This window comes from Pseudopipra pipra, chromosome W (genome assembly GCF_036250125.1).
Source record: "Pseudopipra pipra isolate bDixPip1 chromosome W, bDixPip1.hap1, whole genome shotgun sequence".
NCBI classification, from domain to species: domain Eukaryota; kingdom Metazoa; phylum Chordata; class Aves; order Passeriformes; family Pipridae; genus Pseudopipra; species Pseudopipra pipra.
In genome coordinates, this window is record NC_087580.1 from 14921322 (window position 1) to 14947751 (window position 26430).

Consider the following 26430-nt stretch of genomic DNA (forward strand, 5'->3'; position numbering starts at 1 on the left):
AGCCACTGCTGGGAATGGCTGGGGAGAGAGGCTGGGGGGGACAACTGTCCTGGGCCACCTTCCTGCTCTGTTCCTGCCACCAAGGGCACAGAGCAGCCTCCTCTCGCTGGCACTTGCATGTTTTCCATCCCTTCCACAGGCCCTGGCTCTGCACCACAACCCCCCTGGGCTGAGTCCTCCCCCTGCACGCTCACACAGTGTCACAGACACACCCAGGGCTTTCTCTCCCAGCTCCTTTCCAGCCCAGCCCAGCTCCCTCCAAGCTCTCCCACCTGCCCTGAGCTCTCTCCACCCCCAAGGGCCTCTCCCCAGCACAGCCCAGGTGGCTCTGGCCCCACAGCCTTGCCCAGGGCAGGCTGCTCTGGGCAGTGGCACCACAGCCCCAGCCCCTCTGGGCACAGCAGAGCTGGAGCTCCGAGAGGACTCAGCCCCAGCCGGGGGGGAACGTGCTTGGCAAAAGGGAAAGGAGGCTCCCGGTGTGCCCTGCTCTGCTCTGCAGGAGATCCTGAGAGCTCTGCAGCCCCTCCCTGCCATCCCATCACCCCAGGCCAGCACAAAAGCCCCGGCCCCTGTGGTCCTCCAGAGCTCTTCCAGCTCCAGGCACAGGGCCCATCCCAAAGCTGGGGCAGCCAGAAAGCTGTTCTCATTTCCTGATCAGTCCTGCTCTGCTCAGGAAAGGAATCTCAGACAAAACCTTATTGCAGGTTCATTTATGTCACTCAAATGCAATATGAGACTCCCCAGGTAGACTAATTCTCTGGGACACACAAGATGGGGGCTACTGAAGAAGGAGGGAATGAAAACATGACTTTTTTTAAAAAGAAAACATCAAAACTATAGAAAATAAAAAAAAATGGACATAAGGAAAGATCTCATTGTTCATGGAAGTTCTGGCACACAGTGGGAGTGTCATTCAGCAAACAATATTCTACAATTCAACATCACGGACTGTTCTGACCCAAAAATCAAATCCCCTTGAGGTACACAGAGTGTTTCCCCTCCCTCTGCATCATCCACCAAGTGCACCCAAGTCCTTGAGCAGAAACAATCCCATGGGTGAGTTTGCCTTTGCTTAAGGCAGGACTAATGCAAACTGTCCTCCCTAACATATTCCTCACATGGACCACAGGGATTTTATCCCCTTCAATGGTACAGAGAGGTTCTTTTTGGGCAGGGCCAGTTCAACTGGTAGAGTTAACTAACTCGGTTTGTGTGATGCCTTAAAGCTTTCTGGATATTTTTTTTTTTAATTTAAAAGTAGTTGTGCAGTAAATGTAGATGTTAATGTAGCTGTATTAGATGCAACCCTTTAGCACAGTAGTTTACAGAGACCCAATCTTATTACCCCATTTGATATCAAACTTTCTAAATTCCTTTAGCGTGTTTAGACTTCTTTTCAAGGTAGAATTGTAGAAAAACACCTCTATTGAACACCATCACACCCTAGGCCTGGACAACAAGATCCCACAAGACACAAAGCAACCTTCAAGCCCAGAACTTTGGAGGCGCTCCAAGGACTGTACGTGCTGTGAAGAAGAGAAAGATGAGGAAGAAGGGGTCCCAAAGCCCCCAAACCCAATTCCCCAAGGGGCGTGTCGGGGGCAGAACTGGGCAGAACTGGGGGGTGGAGAGTTCTGGCATTGGACAGACCATCTTCTAAAACTGTAGAACCATTGCCTGGGAGGGTGCGTCGTGTGTGTTCCCCTGGGCCTGTGGGCCTGATTAAAGGACCTGCTCTTTTGAGCTGATCTTACACACTGAATTGGCCTGGAGTTTTCTCTCTTGAGCTTACAGGATTAACTAACTAGGTGGCTTTTGCTAAATTCACGTCCCAAGGTTTGAAGGTCCCACTGCCCATTGCTTTCCAGGTGGTTTGGAACAGTCCACTCTACCATTCCACTTTCCCAGAGGCTGGTGCAGGACAGGGAATATGACCCATCCACTCCATGCTGAGCTCTCTGGTCCAGGTGTGCACAAGGTTGTTTTGGAAAAGAGTCCTGCTGTCCAACTCCAGTGTTTCTGGAGGGCCATGTCTCCACAGGACTTGCTTTTCCAGGCCCAGGATGGTGCTCTGGGCAGTGGTGGGAGGCACAGGTGGGTGTCTCCTGCCATCCAGGGCTTGTGTCCACCATTGTCAGCACGTAGAGCTTGCCTTGGTGGGTTTGGGGAGTGTGCTGGGATCAATCTGCCAGGCCTGCCCACATCTCTATTTCAGCCATCATCCCCTTCTTGGCCTCTTTGATGGCAGCACACATTTCCCAGTTCTGGAGAACCTGGCAGTTGGTGTCCATGGTTAAATGCAGCCCTGGATCACAAGCCCAGCTGGATGTTGCACCTCTTCCCTGAGGCCCTGAGGTGTCCTGGGCCCAGGGAGCCAGGAATAATTCCCCCTTGTGTTGCCAGTCCAGCTCTGCCTGAGACACTTTCATCTGGTCAGTCCCATCCCCCTGTCCACTGTTGGATGTCACTCAGGAGCCCAACTCTTGGCTCCCTGTGCATCTCCAGGATGGACTTTCACAGCCAACCTCTCTGCCCAGGTGGCAGGAGGGCCTGCCCTGATAAGGCCTAAAATCCCCTCAGACAATGCCAACAGTGCCAGCTCTCATGCAAGCTGTCTGTGAGATCTGAGAGTTACTGGTGCCACCATGGGAATGGTTTTGGTGTTGGATGATGCTCAAACCAGCCTGGTTCACCCAACTCCAAACACACATCCTGCTTTTGGAAGTTGGATGGGACAGAGAAGCTGGTAACTGGCCTGTCCATTTGTGAGGAGCAGTCAATCCCTTCCTACTAGAGAAGTCCAGTCCCTTTCATCCAGGCAGGTTCTTCTGACACAGCCCTTCTTGGGGTAGATGTGTGGAGATTCCTGCCTTGGCTGGGGACGCCCTCCAAGGACACTCCTCAAGGCTGAGCAAAAGAAATCTCCCCACGACCGTTGGTCTGGGTGAGTTCCATCAGATCTCTACATAATAATTATTTCTTTTGGCTAACTTTAATATAATTGTTCCAATAATTGCTTCAATATAGTGCACTATCCTATCTTATACTGTACTACTAGTAGTTTTAACCTTCATACTGTGTAGTAAATAACTCTGATTAAGATCTTTTGTCTGATCATTTGTAAGAATAAATGATTCACTTTATATAAATATTCTCATTTGGCCAATCATTGAAACTTGTGGGACAAAAATGTTCCAATCCCACTTCTGTAATTCCTTAAATTTAATTTGTTGACAAAATCTGAGGCAAAGATTGGATCCCTTATTCCTTGAGGCTCTGCAGTGCAACAATGGCTCCTTGATTCCATGAAGTTGCACTGTTTCCCACCGTTCTTGGGCTCCATAAGGCCCTGCAGTGTGACAACAGCCCACTGATTCCATAATTTTCCCCAGTGTCACAATGGACCCTTGATTCCATGAGATTCCTCAGTGTCCCGTTGGTTCCCTTTGGTTCCAAAAGGTTCTGGGATGTCACACTGGCCCCTTGATTCCCTGACATTCCACAGAGTCCTGGGGTCCTTTTGATTCCATGAGGTTCCACAGTGTCCCATGTTCCCTTTGGTTCCAGGAGGCCCCAGTGTATTCCAATGGCCCCTGGATTCCAGGAGATTCCACAGTGTCCCAGGGTCCCTTTGTTCCCAGGAGGTTCCTTTGTTTCCATCAGACCCTGCCACGTCCCAGACTCCCTTTGGTTCCATGAGGTGCTGCAGGGTCACAATGTCCCCTTTATTCCATGAGGTTCTGCCATGTCCCAGGGTTCCTTCGGTTCCATGGGGTTCCACAGGGCCAAAACTCCCTGGTTCTTATCCTTCCAAAACTTGTGGGCCCATTCTCTCCCTGCCTGGGATGGAGCCCCATTGTGTTTGTGCAGGAATGGATCCATGGCCATCCTGCCACTGCCCCAATTGAATGCTGCACAAACGTCACTGCAGGCCTGACCCTGGATGCAGGAACAGTCTGGGAACTCCAGGCCTGCTGACATTCAGCAGAGCCAGTCGGGGTCCCAAAGAGCACAAGTGATTGACTGCAACCCCTGCAGGTCTCTGGCATTGCTGGGGACAAATGCATGAACTGCCAGGAGCTCTGCAGAGCCCTGACAGTGCCACTGCAATCCCAAGCTGCATTGCCCGGGGCAACCCTCAGCACAGCCAAGGCCACAACCCTTCCTGAAAGGTGTCCCTTCTGGGCAGGGCCAGGGGGACAAACCCCTCCATCTGTCCCTGCACATGTTGGGTCCAATTCTCAGCCCCCACTTAGGGACAAAGTCAGCCTACATTGGGTGTTTAGCTTTGCATTTGCTTCACTCTTTTGTGCTTCCAACACACACAGAACTCTGGGCAGAGTCTGCCCCCCCAAAGAACACCAGACCTGACTAGTTGTGGCTTAGAAGGGTTTCTCTAAAAACATGGCAATTCATGTCCTAGATATGGCAATTCTTTGGAGAAGGAGTTTGGGACTGAAAGAACCACAGAATGATTTGGGTTGGAAGGGAGTTAAAAGGTCATCTGGTCTAAGTCCCTGGACATGGACATCTTTTACTAATTGAGATTACTCACATTCCCTGACCTTGGACAAATACAGAGATGGGGCATCCACTTCTCTGGGAACCTGTTCCAGTTCTTGCCACCCTCAATGTTAAATATTTCTTCTGATTATAAATAAAATACTCCAGTCTTTCAGTTTAAAGCAATTGCTCCGTGTTCTGCCACTACAGGCCTTGGTAAAACATATCCCTGTGTTTTCCTTAGACTATGAGCACCAGGTGTTCATCTACAAACACCTTGGAGAGTACCCAGGGATCTCCCAAGAAAAGATTTGGAGGCCTCAAGCCCATGACCACTCTGTAGGGACTAAGGAGCTGTGGGCTCCATGGTGTGGAGACTGAGGACAGTGCAGGAGTAGCCAGAGAAGGCTTGAAGGGGGGTTTCAGAGATGAAGGATCCTTTTGTCATAGCAGGAAACAGCATGAAAAATAAAGAAATACTGCCAAGTTCAGCTGGAGAGGTCCAGAATGGAAACAAAGAGAAAGGAATTTCACTCTGAGGGCAATGGTGTGGTGCAACACATCCCCCAGGAGGAGTGTGGATGAGCCCAAGGCTTTGTGTGTGCAGGAAGAGCCAGGGAGGACGCAGAGATGTCAGTGCAGGAAGGTGCCAGCCAGGTGGGGCAGCCGGGGGGATGACGACAGCCTGCAGGGAAAGGGGCAGGGCATGGACACCGTAGGACAGCCTGGGCTGGAGAGGAGACAGGGATGGGGAGAAGCTGAAAGGCCCTGACAGAGCCACCTTCTGCAGGCCTTTGGCCAGGGCTGCTGTCTGTGTCCCCTGATGCCAGGGGGAGGGGAGTGCCCCTTGCAGCCCTGGGGCCTCATGGCCTCCTTGTCCCTGCTCAGCAGCCTGGCAGGTGCCACCCCATGGGCCTGCCCTTGGCACTGCACATCCCACATCCCAGTGCCCCAGGAAGAGCCCTGAGGAATGAGGCAGGGACAGGATGTGCCTTCATAGGGGCTGGGGCTCAGGGCTTGGTCCTTTGGACTAATAAAACACATCCAGGTTTCCTTATCATCAGAGCCACCTTTCCATTGCTTGTCCATACTTGTCATCACTGGAATTTTCTGTTCCAATTGGAACCTGGGGACACTTTCACAGTCGTGTCCCTCAGTGGGACCCATTAACACTACAAGAAACGTCAGTATTTCAAACTCATTTTGACTTGTAGAAAAGTTGTTTGAACTTCCTCTCAGGGACTGAGTCTCATGCAAACAACGCCAAACCCCCCGAGGGTCATGAAATACCTGGGGCTGTCTGTGCTGCTGAGCTGGGCCGGACTCCTGGTACACAGGGAGCTCCTGGCAAGCAAGAAGAGCTTCCAAGAGACAGCTCTGCTGGTGAGCAGCTCCTCTGCACAGCCCAGCAGGGCTGAGGGCACTGCCTGCAGCACCCAGGGCACAGGAGAGAAGGCAGAGAGATGAGAGGCAGCCTGGGCTGGGAGGTGACTGAGCCCTCACTAGGCTAGAAGCCTTCCCAGGATTTGAAGGAAGATTTCTCTGGCTGTAGGAAAGTTCAGCTTCCCTTCCTGGAGGCATCTCCTCAAGCTGGCACATCCCACAGCTTCTAGGATCTTTCAGCAGGACTCTCCCAGTTGCTGCAGTGCAGGGGAAGTGGCCACATGGCAGAGCAGGGCAGGAGCTGCAGGCAGCAAGGGCAGAGAGAAGTGAGCAGGAGGTTCAAGGGATCCTGGGGTGGGAGGACAGGGCAGAGCTGCTCAGGGCAGGAACCTTGCCAGCCCTTTGCCAGGGTCAGGCTGTGGCTGCAGAGCAGTGCAGGGGAGTTCCTGCAAGTGCCTCTGCCAGCTGCCAAATGGCAGCAGTGGCAGGAGCTGTCAGGATGGCTCTGCTGGATTTGCTGGGGTGCAGCAGGAGAAGCTGCTGCAGAGCAGGACTTGCTGCTGCCCCCTCAGAGGCCCAGGGCAAGAAGGTTCCCTGTGCCAGGGCTGGCTGTGGGGTGGGAAGGTGGGGGTGCAGCCAGGGGTGCCCAGGGCTGTGGTGCAGAGCAGGGTCCTGCCCCCAGGGCTCTGTGTGCTGGGGCAGGGACTCTGCTGCCTGCCAGGGGCAGCTCTCAGCCCGGCCAAGGAGCTGCCACGGCCCTGCAGGGAGAGGGGGGGGTGGAAGGAGTGACCCCTCAGGGCTGGGCAGGGCTGGGCAGGGCTGGGTAGGGCCCTTCAGCTGCAGGGTCAGGGCTCCTCACAGCTTCAGCTCCACCTCCTCCATTTCCAGGGGCCCTTCTCAGGAAGCACATCCCCCCAGAACACCCCCCCTTCCCAGCCACCGCAGGGGGTCTGGGATCTGCTCTGCAGCCCCTGCCCAGGCAGAGCTGCCCCTGGGCACTGGGCTGGGGATGGCTCTGGCAGCACTGGCAGGGAGCTGAGCTGGGCACAGGCAGGGGCTGCTGGCAGGAACAGCTCCTCACCCAGAGACAGGCAGGCAGGGAGAGGCAGCTGCTGCCACACGGGCTGGGCAGGGGGATGTGGGCCCCTCCCTGCTGTCCCTGTGGCACAGACCCCTTCCCTGAGCAGCTCCTGCCTGGGCTCCTTTCCCAGCCTAAGCAGAGCCTGTGCCCTCAGGCCCACGGGGGCTGGGCTGTGCATTGCCCTGCAGCAGCCAGAGCCCAGGCAAGGACAGGGCCCTGATTTCCAGCTGTCTCTGGGTGTCCCTCCTCCCTTGGCAGCAGCACTGTGGCATTTCACTGCCATCCCCTGCTGCCTGGGCTCTCCTGGTTCTCACCATTGGCTTTTCTGAGCCACTTTGGGGTTTGAGGGTGGGACAGATTCCTGTGGTGGACAGATTCCTGTGGTGGACAGATTCCTGAGGGTGCTGCTGTGGGGATGTGTCTGGGGGAGCCAAGTGCCCAAGTGCCCTCCAGGCACCTTCAGGGGATTCAGCTGCTTGCCTGGGTGTCCTGCAGGGCTGCAGGTGCCCTCCAGAAGGGCACAGCTCTGCCATAGTATCTCTGTGCTGCACAGGATCCCCATGGAGAAAACTCCTCAGTGCGAAATCCATGGAAATGCTCTGGGCAGCTGCAATCAGCAGTTTGTGTCTCACTCTGGGAGGGGAGAGATGAAAAGGTGAGCAGTGTGTCAATCTGTTCCTCAGACAGCACGAGGGAAAGCACAGGGCAGATGGGAACAGATGGAGGGACACTGCAGCTCTCCTGGCTCTGCACTGAGCTACAGAGAGCTGTGCTGTTTGTCCTCTCTTGTTTAAAGTCTCGTTACATTTTGCATCATAAAAATGAGGATTTGTACTCTAACAAGAACAGGTATCAGGTGCAACCATAGAAAATAATAACCACAGACAACATTATTTTAAGGACATGCTAAGCCTTTCCCCTGAAGCACACACTGTTCCATGTCTTGAGAGTGGAGACTGAACAGGGTGGATGATGCCTGACATCCCTTGGGAGGGTTTGATGCTGTCACAGACCAGCTCCACGTCCCCACTGGAGCAGAGGAAAACTGAGCCCTTGGCAGCACATGGGCAGAGCTCCTGTTCCTCACAGCACCCTCAGCCACCACAAGAAAGGGAAAGGAAAAGCCTTTCAGTTCTGGGGATTTCTATGAGAAATAAAGTGGTTTTGCTTAGAGGAGTCTGTCTTAACTTCTCCCTGTCCTTTTGTGTTTCTGAGCAGTGTCCCTGTGCTGGGAAGCAGCAAATGCCCAAGAGCAGCTCCCTCACCCAGTTCCTCCTCCTGGCATTGGCAGACAGGCGGGAGCTGCAGCTCCTGCACTTCTGGCTCTTCCTGGGCATCTCCCTGGCTGCCCTCCTGGCCAACGGCCTCATCCTCAGCGCGGTAGCTGCGACCACCACCTGCACACCCCATGGGCTTCTTCCTGCTCCACCTCTCCCTCACAGACCCGGGCTACATCTGCACCACTGTCCCCAAAGCCATGCACAATTCCCTCTGGGGCACCACAACCATCTCCTACATGGGATGTGCTGCACAGCTGTTTCTCTTTGCCTTTTTCATCTCAGCAGAGTTTTCCCTCCTCACCATCATGTGCTACGACCGCTATGTTCCCATCTGCAAAACCCTGCACTACGGGACCCTCCTGGGCAGCAGAGCTTGTGCCCACATGGCAGCAGCTGCCTGGGCCACTGGCTTTCTCTATTCTCTGCTGCACACAGCCAATACATTTTCCCTGCCCCTGGGCCAGGGCAATGCCCCTGGCCAGTTCTTCTGTGAAATCTCACAGTTCCTCAAACTCTCCTGCTTACACTCCTACATCAGGGAACTGGGCCTTATTGGGGTTAGTGCTTGTTTTTGTTTTGGTGGGTTTGTTTTCATTATTTTCTCTTATGTGCAGATCTTCAGGGCTGTGCTGAGGATCCCCTCTCAGCAGGGACATCACAAAGCCTTTTCCACCTGCCTCCCTCACCTGGCCGTGGTCTCCCTCTTTGTCAGCACTGGCCCATTTGCCTACCTGAAGCCCCCCTCCATCTCCTCCCCACCCCTGGATCTGGCACTATCAGTTCTGTACTCGGTGGTGCCTCCAGCACTGAACCCCTTCATCTACAGTCTGAGGAACAAAGAGCTCAAGAACACCCTGAGAAAAATGATGACTGGATGCTTTTCAGGAGCAATAAAGTGCCTGTTTTCTGGTGCATAGCATTCAGAATGGGACTCCTTCATGGCCCAGCCTTCCTGCTCAGGTTTTCGTGAAGGTCATCAGATTGTTCTCACAATAATCTTCTGTGCAATGAAATATTTTTTTGCATCTGCCTTCTAATTTAGTGTCTACCCATTGAATTGGACCCAGAGATGTATAAATGGTGAATTGTGCTCTCTGACTATTTAAACAAAATAAAGGACCCTGCAGTGCCTTCTTTATCCAAGAACCTTCTTCTTAGCTGTTCCCAAAGGACAGCACACTGCAGGACAGGGTGTATTTGCAAACGGGGAGGGGACAATAATCCCAGCCCAGCAGCACTGCCAGGGAGCAGCAGTGCTTGGTCTTTGCAGAGCTGCTCTCTTGCCACTTCCACACTGTCCTCCTGAGCCCCTTTCTCGCTGTAAGGCCTGAGTGCTCTCTGAGCACAGTCCTGGGGGGTGGAAGCCCTTGGAGCACAGGCAGGGACAGGCCCTGGGAACTTGTCCCTGAAGCTCTTTTCGCATTCCCCACATGGGTGGGGCCGTTCCCCGGTGTGGATGTGCTGGTGTCGGAGCAGGTGGGAGCTCTTCCTGAAGCTCTTTCTACACTCCAAGCACCTGAAGGGCTTCTCCCAGCTGGGAGGCTGCTCAGGCTCCACCAGCTCAGAGCTCCCCCTCAAGCTCTGGCCGCCTTCTCGGCACAGGCTGAGTCTTTCCTCCTCAGAGCACCCTGGGCTGAGCAGGTCAGGGCAGTAGTAATAGTCAGTGAGTCTCCAGATGCCAATGCAGTTCTCAGAGCACAGCCTGGAACGGAGGAACTCGCAGCACAGGTTGACGATGCCCATGACGTTGGACTGGTCTGCTGCAACCAGCAAACTCTCTTTTGTGTCTATTCCTGGTTGCTGATTGATGCTGGGGACCTGAGGGAGCCTCTGCAATCCCCTCTGTGGGGCACAATCTCCTCTCCAGAGCTTGACTCAGTGCAGACTTTGCAGGGGAATCTGTGCTGGCAGCCCGAGTATGTCCTGACCCCCCATGCTCCACCCAGGATATTTGGGATGAGCTCCCCCTTCCCGGTCACCTGTGGGATGGGGGGGCGATTGTTCTCCTGCTGTGGAAAGGGTTGGCAGAGGGGGGCTAAGGGGAGGGGGGAGAGCGGGAGTGGGGTTGCCATGGGGGTGCCTTGGTGTCCCCATGCCTTGATCCCTGAAGAGTGAGGGAGGCTGGAGAGAGGGGGGAGCTGCAAGAGCCCTGAGAGCCTGGAGAGGGCCGCACGGAGAAGGGGAAGCCTGGACAGTGGGGACATCTGGGATCCCAAGGACGACAAAGTGGAGAACATGGAGAGGGGGAATGTCTGGGAATGTGGCACCTCGAAGGCAAGAATCAGAGATCTTGGAGATGGATGGAACCATGAGGGGGTTCATTTGGGGTGGAAGGAGCGGCCAAAGCTCTTCCTGCAGGTGGGGCACTGGTAGGGCTTCACTTACTGGTGCGTCTCTTGGTGTCTCGTCAAGTTAGAGCTCTGGGTGAAGCTCTTTCCACACTCCCAACACTTGTAGGGCATCTCCCTAGTGTGGATGTGGGTGGTGTCAGAGCAGGTGGGAGCTCTTCCTGAAGCTCTTTCCACACTCCAAGCACCTGAAGGGCTTCTCCCTTCTGGGAGGCTGCTCAGGCTCCACCAGGTCCGAGCTCTGCCTCAAGCTCTGGCCGCCTTCTCGGCACAGGCTGAGTCTTTCCTCCTCAGAGCACCCTGGGCTGCCTTTGGAGCCCTTCCTGCGGGGGGATCTCCGGCCCTTTTCCTCCCCACTGCCTTCCTGCACCACGGAGCCCTTCAAACGGCCTCTCCCACCAGGCTCTGCCAGGGGGATTTGTCCTCCGGGCTCTCCGTCCTCAGCTCGGGGCCTGGGGCAGGAAGCAAGAAGATTTGAAAAAGGAGATAAAGCCTCTGGCTGGGGACAGGGAGCACCAGGGTGAACGGCCCCCATGTTTCCACAGGAATCACAAAATCACAAAATGGCCTGGGTTGGAGGGGACCTTAAGGATTATCCCATTCCAACCCATGCCATGGGTAGGAACTCCTTCCACTAGACCAGGTTGCTCCAAGCCCCATCCAACCTGGTCTTGGACACTTCCAGAGATGGGGCAGTCACAGCTTCTCTGGGCAACCTGTGCCAGGACCTCACCACCCTCACAGGGAGGAAGTTTTTCCAACTATCTAATATAAACCTCTGTCAGTGTGACGCCATTACCCCTTGTCCTGTCATTCCAGGCCCTTGTAAATAAATCCTTGTGTTTCCAGTACTAACCTGAAGTAGGTACTGCAACAACAGAGGATGAGCTTGTGAGCCTTGAATTCAACTCCATGAACTCTTAAAACCACATCACAGAATGTCCCTTCAAGGCGGAGTTCGTTGGCGATGCTCCACTTGCTTTTGCTCATCTCCCTCTCCATGTTGGAGGATGACTGGTGGGTGCTCAGAGCTCCTGTCAGTGCTGAAGTCGCACACACTGCCCCTGATTTGTCACTCGAGGTGTGCCAGGGGAGGTTTAGGTTGGCTCTTGGGAAAATTTTTCCCCAAAAAGGCTGTCCAGCCCTGGCACAGCTGCCCAGGGCAGCAGCGGTGTCGTCCTCATCCCTGTCCAGGTTTAAAAGCCGTGTGGCTCTTGGGGACATGGGTTAGTGGTGGCCTTGGCAGTGCTGGGGGACGGTTCTCTGCGGGCATTTCCCGCACAGGGTTCCGCGACTCCGCGTCCCCGGCGCTGCGGGGCGGTTCAGTGCCGGGCCCTGCCGGCGGCTTCTTTATTGGAATCTTTCCTTTCTGTTTCGCCCTCCCCGCTCGCTGCCCAGGGCAGCAGCGGTGTCGTCCTCATCCCTGTCCAGGTTTAAAAGCCGTGTGGCTCTTGGGGACATGGGTTAGTGGTGGCCTTGGCAGTGCTGGGGGACGGTTCTCTGCGGGCATTTCCCGCACAGGGTTCCGCGACTCCGCGTCCCCGGCGCTGCGGGGCGGTTCAGTGCCGGGCCCTGCCGGCGGCTTCTTTATTGGAACCTTTCCTTTCTGTTTCGCCCTCCCCGCTCGCTGCGGCAGAAACGAAACCGCCGGTCCCGCCCCACGCTGCTGCGGGCACCGGGCGGAGGCGCAGCCGGGGCACGGGGGGTCCCCCCGCACCCCCTACCCCGAGCACGCCCCGAGTCCCCCCCGGCCCCGCGGCCGCGTTCCGGTCCCGCCCCCCCGGCCCCGCCCCGCGGCTGCGCGGCCCGGCGGGAGCGGAGCGGGAGCGATGGTGAGCGGGGTCCGCGGGCCGGGAGCCCGGGCTGGGGCAGCGGCGGCCCCGGGGCTGGGCGGGGGAGCGCGGCCAGGAGGGCGCTGGAGGCTCCTCGGTCCCACCAGGGCGGCACCGAGCGGGGTCTCTGCTCTGCCCGCAGGTGCCCGAGCTGGAGAAAGCCACGGTCCGGATCCGGCAGCCCGAGCGCGTGCGGGGGATCCTCCGGACCCTCCGGGAGCAGGGGGTGGCCAAGCTGCAGGGAAGCCCTGCTTCAGCACCACTTGCCCTGGCCGTGGAGCTGCCAGGTGGGCACTGGAGCCCTGTCCCTGCTGACAGCAGCCCCAGGGGGGTTGCCCCCTCCATCCCTCCGTGCCGTGGCCCCTTACCCACGCCGATGCTGCCGTAGCCCAGGTGGGGCCCAGGTGACGCCGCTCGTTCACGCACATGCCCTGCAGCCCCCTGTCCATGCCGGTGATCAGCCGCCCCACGCCCACCACGCCGGCCACTGTGGCCCCTCGGTCATAGCTGGGGCGAAGGGACAGGCCCATCAGAGGTGCAAAAAAGGATGAAGCTCCCAAAGCTGCTGGGGGGGGGCAGAGTGGGGGGACAGGGCTGCCCCCTCCCCGAGGTGCAGGTAGCCCACCACAGCCCATGAGCCTCTGTGCTGCAGGCAGAATCCACAGCTCAAAAACACGCATCCTGATGGGCTCAATCCTGCGCTGTTGGGGGGCAGCTGTCCCCTGCAGCACTGCTCAGGGCTCCAGCTTGACCCTGCACCTCCAGAACCCATCAGCTGCCTCCCCAGGTCTCACCCACAGAGCTGGGCTGGAGGCCAGCAGCTCCCAGGCTTCCTGCTGCCTCCAAACCATTTTGCATATGGCACATTGGAGCTTTGTGCAGCAAGGAGGAAAGACAACGTCCCGGCCCCTGCACCCGCCCAGCCCGGCCCTCTTGGAATTTCTGTAGACGTGTCGCTCATCTCCCTCTCCATGTTGGAGGACCTGAAGTAAGTACTGCAACAACAGAGGATGAGCTTGTGAGCCTTGAATTCCACTCCGTGAACTCTTATAACCACATCACAGAATGTCCCTTCAAGGCGGAACTCGTTGGCGATGCTCCACTTGCTTGCACTCATCTTCCTCTCCACGTTGGAGGATGACTGTCTGGTGGGTGCTCAGATATCCCCCACGTTGCAGTCAGAGGCAGAGTGGACCTCACTGACGCGTGTGGAACACTCTGGGGTTGCCTGCAAACATCCAGCGCTGAACCCACTCGCTGGCTCTCTTAAGGGTGGGTCCGTTGGTGTTTGGACAAGTGTCCACTCTGGGCAAAGCTCTTCCCACACTTCCCACACCTGTAGGGCCGTTCCTCAGAGTGGATGTGCTGGTGGGTGAGGAGGCTGGGGCTCTTCCTGAAGCTCTTCTCACACTCCAAGCACTTGAAGGGCTTCTACCTGCTGGGAGGCTGCTCAGGGACCACCAGCTCAGAGCTCACCCTCAAGCTCCGGCCGCCTTCCCGGCACAGGCTGGCTCTTTCCTCCTCAGAGCACCCTGGGCTGACTTTGGAGCCCCTCCTGCAGGGGGATCTCCGGCCCTTTTCCTCCCCACTGCTTTCCTGCACCAGGGAGCCCTTCAAAACGGCCTCTCCCACCAGGGTCTCAAGGGGGGATTTGTCCTCCGGGCTCTCCGTCCTCAGCTCGGGGCCTGGGGCAGGAAGCAACAAGGACAGGGAGGGGATTTGCCTCCGGCCCACAGGGAAGGCCAAGGACATCCCCCCAACTCCGGCCCCGGCAGGACGGCGGCGCCAGCGGGGTTGTCCTGCAGCCGGGGCCATGCTCGGCTGACAGAGCCAGCACAACACCCGCCCAAAGGGACACTGACTGCCTCCTCACCTGCCTGGGGGGCCCAAGGCATCTTCCTCTTCCTCGCAGCCTCCTCCTCCATCCGCCCAAGCTTTGGGAAGGACAAATCCTGATGGGGGGGAAGCAAGAGCTGAGCACGTTGGTTTGGGGGTTCCTCCTGCCCAAGTCCATCTCTAGAACTCATCGGGCATCCCGTGACCATAAAAACCTCCAAAACACCAAGATTCAGCCCAGAAAAACCCAAACCACAGTGATTCAGGAAAAAAACCCCTCAAATAGCAAGAAAACCCTCGTCCCCACAAACTGCAAAAAGTTGGGATTCAGCTAAAATATACTGGAAAATATGAAGATTAGCCCAAAAAATCTCTCCCAGAAATTCCCCCTCTCTGGTCTCTGCCCTCTGGGGTTCAGAGAGTCTCCCCTGTCTGGGATGCTTGGGGTCCCACTTAGGGATACTTGGGAGTGTTGGGTCTCAAGGGTCCCTTCTCCTCTGACTCTCGCCTTCAGGGTGCCACATTCCCGGATATTCCCTCTCTCCAGGTTTTCCACGTCATTGTCCCGGGGATCCCAGGGGTCCCCACTGTCCAGGCTTCCCCTTCTCCAGGCGCCCCGTTTCAGGCTCCCGGGGGTCTCGGGGCTCCTTCCTCTCCGTGCTCCCCCCTCCAGGCTGCCGGGGTCCCCCAGCTCCGGCATCGCCCCGCTCCACCCTCCACACTTGGCAGCTCCCGGGCTCCAGAACCACCCCCAGCACTCCTGGAGGGGCCCCAAACCCGCTGTGTCCCCCCCGCCGGCACCGGGCTGACAATGGAGCCGGCGGGGCCTGACCCAGCAACACCAACCCCCACCATGGGGGGGACCCGCATCCCCCACCCACCGCTGGGGCTCTGCCCCCAACCCAGCCCGGCACCCTCAGAAAACACCTCCTGCCCACCCCCAGGAGCCACCCAGGGCTGAGCAGGAACAGGAACAGCAGGAAAACAACTACCCCCCCATCCTGTGCATGCCTGGGAAGGGGGAACTCGTCCCAAATATTCTGGGGGGAGCATGGGGGGTCAGGACATACTCGGGCTGCCAGCACAGGTTTCCCTGCAAAGCCTGCACTGAGTAAAGCTCTGGAGAGGAGATGGTGCCCCATGGATGGGATTGCAGAGGCTCCCTCAGGTCCCCAGCAGGAATCAGGAACCAGGAATAGACACAAAAGGTCCCCCCAAAGATTTCAGGGGGAGTGTCCTGGAGGGAGGGGACAGTGTCACCCCACCAGGGCGGGGCTGGCAAGTGGGAGGCTGCTCCAGGGCTCTGCAAGAGGCCTCGTGCTCTGCTCGGCCCCAGCACTGGCTGGTCCCAACAGCCCCAGCTGCCCCCGGCCCTGGGCAGCTCTGCTGCCACAGGCTGTGCCCTCACCGTGGCCCTGCAATGGCCCTGCCTGTCCCTCCCCCGTGGCCCTGCCCGTGGCCCTGTCCCTTGGCTCTCTCTCTGCCAGCTCAGTGTGGGGCACACGGGCTGGGGGTCCCTCCCAAGCCCCCCGGGCAGCCGGCGTTGGCTGGGGGGATGTGAGGGCTGGGCCTGCTCAGCACAGCCCCGGCCTCGTGCCCAGCGCCTCTTTCCTGCCCCACACAAGAGCTTCCCGGCCCCCCCAGGGCTCCCCTGCTGCTGCCTCTGCTCCTGGCCCTGCCTTTGCGGCTCCCTTGGCTGGGGCAGCGGCTGCAGGGGGGGATGGCAGCAGCTTCAGCTCCACGGCACTTCCTGGGGGGAGCTCAACCCGGGGGGCACGGGCAGGGACCTGATGGGGATGGACAGGGGCCCTGCAGGGGAAGGCACAGGGACAACCTGTACAACGCCCACAGCATGGGCATCACCCGCAGCGCTGTCAGCTGCTGCGTGGTACCAGGGCTCTCCAACGTCATGGAGTCCATCGCCAGGCCACACTACTACCGGCACAACAACTCCATGGGCATCTCATTCAGCACTTCAACTCGGAGCGTGCCGTTGTAAATAGTTCCCCCTTCTAAGTCTTGTGATCAGCCATCACTGGATGCTGGGATGGAAGGGTTTGACGGGTACATAGAGCTCAACACAGCAGAGCTCCCCACACTTGTAAGGCCTCTCCCCGGTGTGGACGCGCCGGTGGGTGATGAGGTGGGAGTTCTGGTTCTGTTGGAAGCCCTTCCCGCAGTCGGTGCAGTGGAAGGGCCTCTTATCCGTGTGAATCCGCTCATGCAGGAGGAGATCTAAACTGCTGTGAAACTGAGTGTTGAGGAGATCTGAGCTGGTGTGATCTGAGCTGGAGATGCGCTGGTGTCGGATCAGGCTGGAGATCTGCCTGAAGCTCTTTTCACATTCCCCACATGGGTAGGACCGTTTCCCACTGTGGATGTGCTGGTGTTGGAGCAGGTGGGTGCTCTTCCTGAAGCTCTTTCCGCACTCCAAGCACCGGACGGGCTTCTCCCTGCTGGGAGGCTGCTCAGGCTCCACCAGGTCCGAGATCTGGCTCAAGCTCCGGCCACCTTCCCCACACAGGCTGCGTCTTTCCTCCTCACAGCACCCTGGGCTGACTTTGGAGCCCCTCCTGCAGGAGGATCTCCGGCCCTTTTCCTCCCCGCTGCCTTCCTGCGCCGGGGAGCCCTTCAAAACGGCCTCTCCCACCAGGCTCTGCCAGGGGGATTTGTCCTCCGGGCTCTCCGTCCTCAGCTCGGGGCCTGGGGCAGGAAGCAACAAGGACAGGGAGGGGATTTGCCTCCGGCCCACAGGGAAGGCCAAGGACATCCCCCCAACTCCAGCCCTGGCAGGACGGCGGCGCCAGCGGGGTTGTCCTGCAGCCGGGGCCATGCTCGGCTGACAGAGCCAGCACAACACCCGCCCAAAGGGACACTGACTGCCTCCTCACCTGCCTGGGGGGCCCAAGGCATCTTCCTCTTCCTCGCAGCCTCCTCCTCCATCCGCCCAAGCTTTGGGAAGGACAAATCCTGATGGGGGGAAACAAGGGCTGAGCACGTTGGTTTGGGGGTTCCTCCTGCCCAAGTCCATCTCTAGAACTCATCGGGCATCATAAAAACCTCCAAAACAGCAAGAATCAGCCCAGAAAAACTGAAACCACCAAGATTCAGGCAAAAATCCCTTTCAGAAATAGCAAGCAGTGCAGGAGGAGCCTCCCAAGCAGCAGTTGCAGGGCAGCAGGGACCGACCTGAGCTGCCTTTGGTGCCCAGGAACTCCCCCCACACAGCCCCTCTCCTGCCCCGAGGGACCAGCAGAACAGGGGGAGCCCAAAAGACTGGACTGGAGGAATTGAACAGACATTTTGGGGCCATTTGATGGACATTTTGCAGGGGTGGTGCACAGACTAAGGGAAGGAGACCTGTGTGTTCTAGCAAAGAATGGGAAGGGGCTGGTGGGGGTTGAAGTTGTATTGAGTCGTGTGGGGCCTGGGCATGATGGGACTGGTGTGGAATAAGGGCCAGAATGTGCTGCTTTGGGCCGGGGTGGAGTTAATTTTCTTTGCAGGGGCTGCTGTGGGGCTGGGGTTGGGCTTGTGCTGAGCACAGGCTTGAGAACACAGAGGTGGTTTGGTTAGTGCTGAGCCTCCCCAGAGCCAAGGCCTTTCCTGCCCCTGGCACAGACACACTGGGGAGGGGCTGGGGGTGTGGGGGAGGTTGGGAGGGGACACAGCTGGGACAGGTTTAGAGGGATGGAGATTGTTTTCCCAAGTCCCCATTCCACGGGATAGGGCCCTGCTCTCCTGGAGGTGCTGAACACCTGCCCAACCGTGGGAAGCAGGGAATGAATCCCCTGTTTTGTTTTGCTCCTGCGTGCAGCTTCTGCTTGTCCTTATTAAAGTGTCTTTCTCTCAACCCACGAGTTTTCCAGCTTTTCCCCTCCCAGTTCTCTCCAGGGTCCTGCTGGTGGGGGAGTGAGGAGCGGCCGGGAGGGGCTTGGGGGCTGCATGGGGTGAAACCACAACAGCCTTTGTTGGTGTCCAGGGTGGGGCTGGGAGTGTTGGAGATAGCCACAGATGTGTCTGGGATGTGCTGCTGAAATTTGCAGCTGCTGGGACTGTCTGGGGCTCCTGGCTGTGTGTCAGAGTCTGGGGCTCCTTGGTGGCTGCAACTCCGTGTGAACTCGAGCTGAAGGGCCTGTGACCTGTGGGTGAGTCCAGGCTGGAGCAGAGACCCCCCTGCAGCCCGGGGAGGAGCCCACACTGGAGCAGATTTGCTGGCAGGACTTGTGACCCCGGGGGGGATCCACACTGGAGCAGCCTGTTCCTGAGGGACTGACCCCATGGAAGGGACCCACACTGGAACAGCCTGTTCCTGAGGGACTGATCCCATGGAAGGGACCCACACTGGAACAACCTGTTCATGAGGGACTGACCCCATGGAAGGGACTGACACTGCAACAGCCTGTTCCTGAGGGACTGATCCCATGGAAGGGACCCACACTGGAACAGCCTGTTCCTGAGGGACTGACCCCATGGAAAGACCCACACTGGAACAGCCTGTTCCTGAGGGACTGACCCCATGGAAGGGACCCACACTGGAACAGCCTGTTCCTGAGGGACTGATCCCATTGGAAGGACTCAGGTTGAAGAAGTCTATGGAGGACTGTCTCCCGTGGGAGGGAGCCAGGCTGGATGGAGCAGGGGAAGGACTCCTCTCCCTGAGGTTGAAGCAGCAGCACAAACATGGGATGAACTGACCATAACCCCCACTCCCATCTCCCTGGGCCCCCGGGGTGGGGGGGGAAAGGGAGGAAATCAGGGATGAAGTGAAGCCCGATGGTTTTGTAGGATTTGTAGGGAGAGAAGGAGGGAGATCCTGGTGCCGAGTAAAGGGGAGAGGAGGAGGGATGAGGCTGGAGCTGTGGAAGGCGCTGGAGGCGGCCGGGGGGCAGCCGGGACTTGGCTTTCCACATCTGTGCGGGGAAAGGAAGCCAGTCCCTGGTTTCTGGGGCTGTCCCCCCTCGCAGTTTGTTGGGTTTAACACCAAAGTGCAGCAAAGCCCCGCCCCAGGGCACGGCCGGTCCCGGACACAGCCCCGGCGGGCGGGTGGGCGGAAGCCATGATGGCGGAAGGTGCGGCTGCGCTGGGGGAGATTGCGGGGCCTGCGGGAGAGCGGGGCTCTGGGGATCCCCTCGGGGGCTGCGGGGAGCGCGGCTGCGGGTGGAAAGGCTGGAGGGCTCGGGAGGGTTTAGCCAAGGGGTTCGGGGGTTCCCGAGGGTCAGAGCGCAGGCCTGGAACCAGCGAGCGGAGGGGGGAACTTTGCTAACGCCCTGGCTGCACTGCGCAGGCGCCGGCGGAGTCCTCAAGAGGGAACATCAACTCCCATGAGGCTCTGCGCGACCCGCCATTACCCCTCCCGCCACAGCGCCCCCTGCCGGCCCGGCGGACCGACCCCAGGGAAAGGGGATCTTAATGCCCCCTCGAACCCCAGAGACCCCCAACACTCAGCACACAGAGACCTCACAGGGAAGGGGCCCCGGGGTCCCCTAAAGCCCAGCAGTGGGGTTCAGGGGATCTCCCAGCCCTCAGGGGAGAGGTCCTGGGGGTGCCCCCAAAAGTGCGGGGGGGTGATGGACCACGTCCGGGTAAGGGGATCCCTGTGCCCCCAGTATATCCCAGTGACCCTCAGTACGGCCCAGTAACCCCCTCAGTGACCAGCCAGTGTGTCCCTGTGACCTCCCACTGCCCCCCAGTATGGCCCAGTGATCCTGCAGTGAGCACCCAGTAACCCCCGGTATGGCCCAGTAACCTGCCAGTGTCCCCCCGTGTGTCCTGGTAATGCCCCAGTAACCTCCCAGTCCCTCCCAGTGCCCCCTGCTTCCCCCCAGTGTGTCCCAGTATCCCCCAGTAATCCCCCAGTGCCTTGCAAAGCCCCCCAACTGTCCCCAAGGTGTCCCCAGATGCCCTTGGCCTTTCTGTGAGTGTGAGGGGGAGAGGGGATGTTTTTGTGCTCAGACGGGTCCATGGGGGGCTCCTGGGGTGAGATGGAGGGTTGGGGACATCAGGGATGGAGTTTGGGGACAGTGGGGAGGAGTTTGGGGACAGTGGAATTGGGGTTGTCAAGGGGGGAATTGGGGCCATGGGGAGGCCCTGGGGAAAATGGAGACACCGGGGGGGTCTTGGGGTGTTAAGGAGGGAACTGGGGACACAAAGAGGGTCTTGGGGACACCAGGGGGGTCTCAGGACTCACCTACTGGTGGTACTGCCCATCCTCTCCCCCCCCCAGGCCCATTTAACCCCCTCAAATGTCCCCCAACCCCCCTTTTCCATTTAATCCTCTCCCCCTACAGATCCATTTGACCCCCCAATGCCCTCAAGACCTTTTAACTCCCCCAAATGCACCCAAAGCCCCCCAAAACCCCCAAATTCCCATCCAACACCCCAAGATCCCCCCAAATCTCCCCCAGCTCCCCCCTCAAATCCCTTCCAACCCCCCCAAGAGGGATCGCCCGGCACCCTGGGACAGGAACACAGTGGGCTGTACTGGGGGCACTGGGCTGTACTGGGAGGGCACTGGGGGGTCCTCAGGTGTCCTATGACAACATGGCCCAGCTCCAGGAGAGATCTGGGGAGCAGTGAGGAGCTACTGGTCTGTCCTGGTCTGTACTGGTCTGTCCTGGTTTGTTCCCCCAATCCCCAAAGCCCCTCCCCAGTTCCCCCAGGACCCTCCTGCACCCCAAAGCCCCCCAGGGCCCCCCAGGCCCCTGACTTGGTCCTGCTGCCCCTTGAGCATCTGCAGCTCCTGCAGAACCAGGCATTCCATCAGCAAATGTGCAGCTGACACCAAGCTGGGGGGGTGTTGATGTGCTGGAAGGCAGGAGGGCTCTGCAGAGGGACCTGGCCAAGCTGGATCCATGGGCAGAACAGGATCAGACATATTCTGTCATCCTGGGACAGGGTTCAGGGTATCATGAACCAAGTGCCAGACAAGTCCCACTCTTCCCCTAAACACAAAGATGAGAAGAAGAGCAGTAAGTCTCCGGAGAAGCCAGAGAAGAAGCCTCTGGAAAAACATGGCAGCCACAAGAGTCTTCAGCGGGAAGGGGAAGTTGCAGAAGGCTCAGTCAGAAGCCAGGATGCCGGAGTGCCCTGCTTGGACTTCCACGTCACGCGTCGTGAAAAGGTGTTTAGGAGGATCCTGAAGAGCAAGAAGCTGCCACCACCAAAGCAGGTAAAAGCCTGCAAGGCTCAGATGCTGAACTTGCCGTGGTCTGGGGCCCTGGAACAGTGTGCCCCCCAGGTGATAAGAACACAGAGCATTGTTGAGGCCACTGATGATGTTCCACAATAGCTCCGCAGTATCTCTGTGGATGGGGAGGTTCTCAGCCTCCCTCAGATGTGTGGAAAGTGGGAGTGCTCTGTGTCCAAGCATCCCATCTGTTCAGAGAGTTTCTCAGTCTGGAAATCATTAAAAATGGTCCCAGGGCAGGGCAGCTCCCAGGCATTGTTCTCTTCAGCTGAGTCACTTGGGAGAGCTTTCTCTCTTGGTCCCACTGTAGGTCCTGCCTCTGCTCTGGAGCCTGCTGACCCACTGTGAATAAAAAAGCATTTGTACTCTGTATAAATCAAAAACTCCACTGCCAAAAGCTCAGGGCCTTTACGGAAGGAGTGTGAGGATGAAGGTGACAGGAGTATAAACAGGCTTTTCTCTTTGGTTTTAGATCCTGCACTCTCTGGGACTGGGACCTCCCATTCCCCCTGGCTCTCTTTTCTCTGTGGTCCCCTACCCAGAGGAGGACAGAGTCCCCACAGCAACAGAAGACCTCAGACACTTCATCCTTGTTGAACCTGAGGGTGCTGCTGCAGAAGATGATGTGGTGGGTATTCCTTTTGTGCCTTCAGTGAGGGTGCCAGGGCAGGGGACAGGTTGGATGGAAAAGGGTCACCATAGAGGGGCAGTGAAGATGTGATGGGGCCCCATGTCTGCAGGCATCCTTTCCACCAGGGATGAGAGAAAAGAGACGGCTCTGCTGGAGGCACAGAGCAGTTCTGTAAGACAACAGGAAAAAAATGGCTTAAACCCATCAACCCAAGGGTCCTTGGTGGGGAGAGAGTCCTGGGTAAGGAGGGGTGTCCGAGGCAAGACAAAGGCCAATAAGGAAGACCAAGTCCATGGGCAGTGGTGATTATTTATTCTCTCTCCTGTTGGCTAACAAATCCCCCATTCTGCTTTCCAGGAGGGGGGTGTCTCAGGGCAGGTCTCACCTCTCTCTCCCTTTTCTCTCTCCCCTTATGCCAAGGCCCCAGAGGCAGAGGCACAGGACCACTTGAATGAGGGGAAAGCCACGAGCAGACACAAGTCTAGCAAGGAAAAGCCAAACTCCCCCCAGAGCCCGAAAAGTCTCCAGGATCACTCCCCAGAAACACCCCGAAGTTCACCTGAGCCAATGAAAAGCCAACTGCAGAGTGACTCAACCCTCGAGAGACCTGCCAGGTGAGCTGCAGGGGAGGAGGTGATCCCTGTGCTTCACGCTCATCTTGCCAAACGAGGTCCATCGTCCTCAGCTCCGCAGCGACCCTCTGCCAGTGCGTCCATGGGATGGCGAGTGCACAGCCCTCCTCCTTGTCTCGTTTGCCCCTTAGCAATGTCTGAAGCTTCCCTTTTAACTGCCAGGCTGAGAAGGTTCCGCTGGATCGTTCCTGCCCACGGCGAGGTGGAACTGAAGATCCGCTTCAGCCCCACAGTGCCAGGGCAGTTTGACCAGCTGATGAACTTTGAGATCCTGGGCTCAAAGCGCCTGTACCAGTTGCCCTGCAGTGCCACTGCCCTGTACCCCAGCATCAGCCAGAACCCACGGTAAGGCTGGGCCACAGGAGCATCCCACACTGCACCCCCGACCTGGGAGCCAGGGCTGCCCCTTGTGACCTTCTGGCTGGGGCAGATGGTGCTGCCTGAGTCACCCAGCATCCCTTCCTCTGCTGGGAGCTGGGAGGCTGAACTGGTACCTCAGCCACCGAGAAGGGTGATGGCTTTCTGACTAGATTTCCTGCTTGCAGCATCTCAGAGCTCCTCATTCCCCATTGTCTCTGCCCAGGCTGGTGTTTCCTCGCTGGAGGAAGAGCAAGGAGAAGGAGGACATCATCTCGAAGGAATATGTCATGAGCATGAAGCAGTTCCACTTTGGACCGCTGCTTTGTGGCAAGTCAGGAGAGTGGTATGTGCTCCCTGCTCCCAAGTGAGCATCCTTGTGTGCTGCCTGTACAGACTGAGATGTCGGGAGGGGATCTCCAGGGCCTTGTGCTCTCCTGGACACACTTGCAGACACACTGTCCCAGTGGCACAATGCAGGGCAGTCCCGGGCAGAGACCTGGCAGACACATGGGCTTGAGGGAGCACAGATGTGTGAGTGTGAGCAGATAACAGGCAAATGAGCCTTGGAGGAGCTGCTTTGCCAACCTGGTGGGTGCCCTGGTGTCCAGAGCCACCAGAGCTGCTGCTGCCAGCCCGAAGGTGACTTGGGGCAACCTGTGTCCCCTCCACATCTCAGCTCCACCCCTTAGGAAATGAACTTTATGGTGCTTTTTCAAGTGCTTTGAGCTCGACAGGTAGACAAACAAGCAAGTATTCTCTAGATGGTTTTGTAAACCTTTCATTAATCTCTAATAGTGAGATTTTGTGATTTGACCTGCCAATATGTGTGAGTCAGAGGGGAACTTACAGCAGGAATTGTGTTTTCCTGAGATTCCATTGCATCCACAGTGCTGGAAAAAGTCTACCTAAAAATGTTGTCATTGTAGCTGTTGGCATATTTCTGTTTTTAATGTCACTCTTCTTTTTATTTTTTTAATAATATTTGAAGTTAAGGTCTTGTCTCCATGGGAGCTCTGGAAGGCCAGGCTGATGGATGGTCTGGGATTTCTGTTTGCCTCTTTGGCCCTTTCACTCCAAATTCAATTGCACACCTCAGGGAAGGGTCATTTGTTATCTTTCACATTCCCCTTGGGAACTGATGCTTTTGATTTCTTTCCCTCAGACTTTTGAGCTAACCCACAGTAGTCTGACGACTTTTCTAAAAGAGATAAGCGAAACTCTTTTGCAAACATCTTTTCCAAAGCCTTTCTCTATCCTCTGCAGGGAAGACACCCCAAGAAAGAAGGGGAAAGAACCCTTGTGCCTGGTGTATTGTTGTTTTTCCAGGCACTTTTGAATTTAAATTGTGTGAAACACTCTTGAAATGGCCTGTGCATCGTCACGCTTCTGGGGTGCAGGCACCAGGTATAGGGGCAGCATCAAAGCCAGGCAAGGATGAGCACACAGACCGTGCCTCGTGCCCCTGACAGGGATCCTTTTTCTTCCCCTGCTTGTTAGACCATGGTCTTCCAGTGCCACCTCCTGCTGCCAGCACATGGTGCTTTCCTCAGTGTGTGGTGAGGGCAACAGTCTCCTCTGCAGCCTTTTCCCCTTCTCTGGACAGATACAAGGCACAGAACTGCCCCGGCAACAGTGAAAAGTTAACCATCCTCAACGACTCCCCCATGGAGGCAGAGGTGCATTTCTCCTTTGAGAATGACAGCAAAGGAGAGACGTTCCTTTTGGACCCTCCCAGCATGAGGCTGCAGCCCAAAGAGAAGAAGGTAGGAGGTGAGCAGGTAGGGCAGGCACCGCAGAAGTGCCGTTCCTCCTGCTCACAGAGGGCTCTTTGTATTTCTGTTTGTGGGGACGGGTTCAGAAGCTGAGTGTTTGGGCGTACCCGACTTCTGCTGGCCTCCTGGAAGACAGTCTCGTCTACTGCATCAGGGACAACCCTGAGCCAGTGGTCTTCCAACTGTGCTGCGAAGGGGTGCAAGTGAAGCTGAGGGTCAGCCCCCAGGAGCTGCATTTCAACAAGATACTTCTGCACAGGTCAGTCATCCCACGGCTGAGGGCACTCCAAGGCTCGTGACAAAGAGAAGAGGTTTGACTCTGGTTCCAGAGGCTCAGATGGAGCTGCTTTGAGCTGCATTCAATGGCCAGGCTGGTGTGACCACCCAGCACTGACACTGAGTGTCTTCCTGTCTCTGCAGGACTGACACCCAGACCCTGGTCCTGAGAAACGACAGCCCACTGCCCATGGCATGGCATCTCAGTGGGCTGGACGACCTTGGAGATGAGTTCTCTGCATCGCAAGGCAGGGGCATCGTTGGGCCCCGCACAGACTTTGAAATGAAGCTGGATTTCAAGGCCGAGAAGATTGGCATCACAAATAAGATGATCCAACTAGAGGTGAGAGGGACTTGGTCCTTCCTGGCAGAACAGGGCAGAGCAAGCAGCCGTGTGCTCTTATAGACAGAGTCAGGGAGAGCTGCACCTGACAGACACGGGGGTGCTGTGGCCCCAACTTCTGCCTCTGTGCTGGGTTGGCCGGGTGCCCAGGCTCTGCATCCGGAGCCTGTAGCACAGCCACCTTGCTGCTGTGCAGGCTTGAAGGCTGTTGTTTGGTTGTACAGACCAGCATTCGCTCTGCACCCTTTCTGGGATTTTGTTCCCTGTGGTTTAGAGGCTGCATTTCAGCAAACATGTGAGGTGATTGACGAGGAAGGCGCTAATTGTCAATGCCACCTGCTCTGGGACACCTCGCATTTCTTGTGGTGGTGTTTACAGCCCTGGCCCTCTCAAGGGTGCTTTAGCAGCACCATTCCCTGCTGTGGGAGTGCAGAATTGGGCTGATAAGGTTCTTTACTGCAGCGGAATCCTGCCGGGGCAGCCTGAGATGAACAGGTTAAGAAAACTTGGGAGTCCCCAAACACTTGTCAAGCCAGGGAGGCCATGGGGGAAGCAGCTGGCAGAGACAAGGACTTAGAGGCTGTCTTCCAAAAGAATGGTCTAAGCAGTGTTTGTTTCTTGCTGCCTCAGGTTTCAGATACAGAAAACATCCTGGGCATTGTTCAAGCTGAAACCATCAAAGTCTCTGTGGAGGTCTACGATGTTAATCTGAGCATCAACATGCCTGAAGGTCAGTGGATGCCTCCCAGGCAACACAGTCCAGATGCATTTTACTACCTTGGCAGGTGGGCAACCAAAGCCCTTGGGAGGGGATGGCATAGCAGGCAAGGGTGGCACAGATCCATAAAGCACAGATCTTGCAAGCTGCGTGAAGTAAAGCACTGTCAGGGCACCAACAGCCTTGAGTCTCTCCCGTCTGAACTTGGAAATGTGCAGCTTCATGTGCAGATTGCATTTGGTTCTT

The 26430-nt window shown here is 57.2% G+C and overlaps 2 protein-coding genes across 2 annotated transcripts in view; one reads left to right on the forward strand and one right to left on the reverse strand.

Moving 5' to 3' along the window:
* LOC135404871 (hydrocephalus-inducing protein homolog) overlaps positions 1–23443 on the forward strand; it is a 271661-nt gene extending 248218 nt beyond the window's left edge. The window contains exons 45-49 of the mRNA XM_064639602.1: positions 21195–21434; positions 21925–22080; positions 22504–22697; positions 22878–23060; positions 23299–23443. Coding sequence (XP_064495672.1) covers positions 21195–21434; positions 21925–22080; positions 22504–22697; positions 22878–23060; positions 23299–23443 — 918 coding nt within the window. The remainder of the gene's footprint in view (positions 1–21194; positions 21435–21924; positions 22081–22503; positions 22698–22877; positions 23061–23298) is intronic.
* On the reverse strand, positions 13666–20473 carry LOC135406319 (zinc finger protein 436-like). The gene is made up of 3 exons (XM_064640731.1): positions 20458–20473; positions 16332–16774; positions 13666–13855 (listed from the first exon to the last, which is right to left on the reverse strand). Exons 1-3 carry the CDS (start codon positions 20471–20473, stop codon positions 13694–13696), a joined length of 621 nt encoding a protein of 206 aa, XP_064496801.1. The 3' UTR covers positions 13666–13693.
* Positions 23444–26430: the final 2987 nt, after the last annotated feature.

Bases quoted from the DNA above. Each gene is read 5' to 3' on its own strand.
- LOC135406319 (XM_064640731.1), bottom strand. The intron at 13,856-16,331 runs GTACCCGTCAAA...AGCAGGTAGAAG, and splicing joins TCTGCTGTGTTGAGCTCTAT to CCCTTCAAGTGCTTGGAGTG.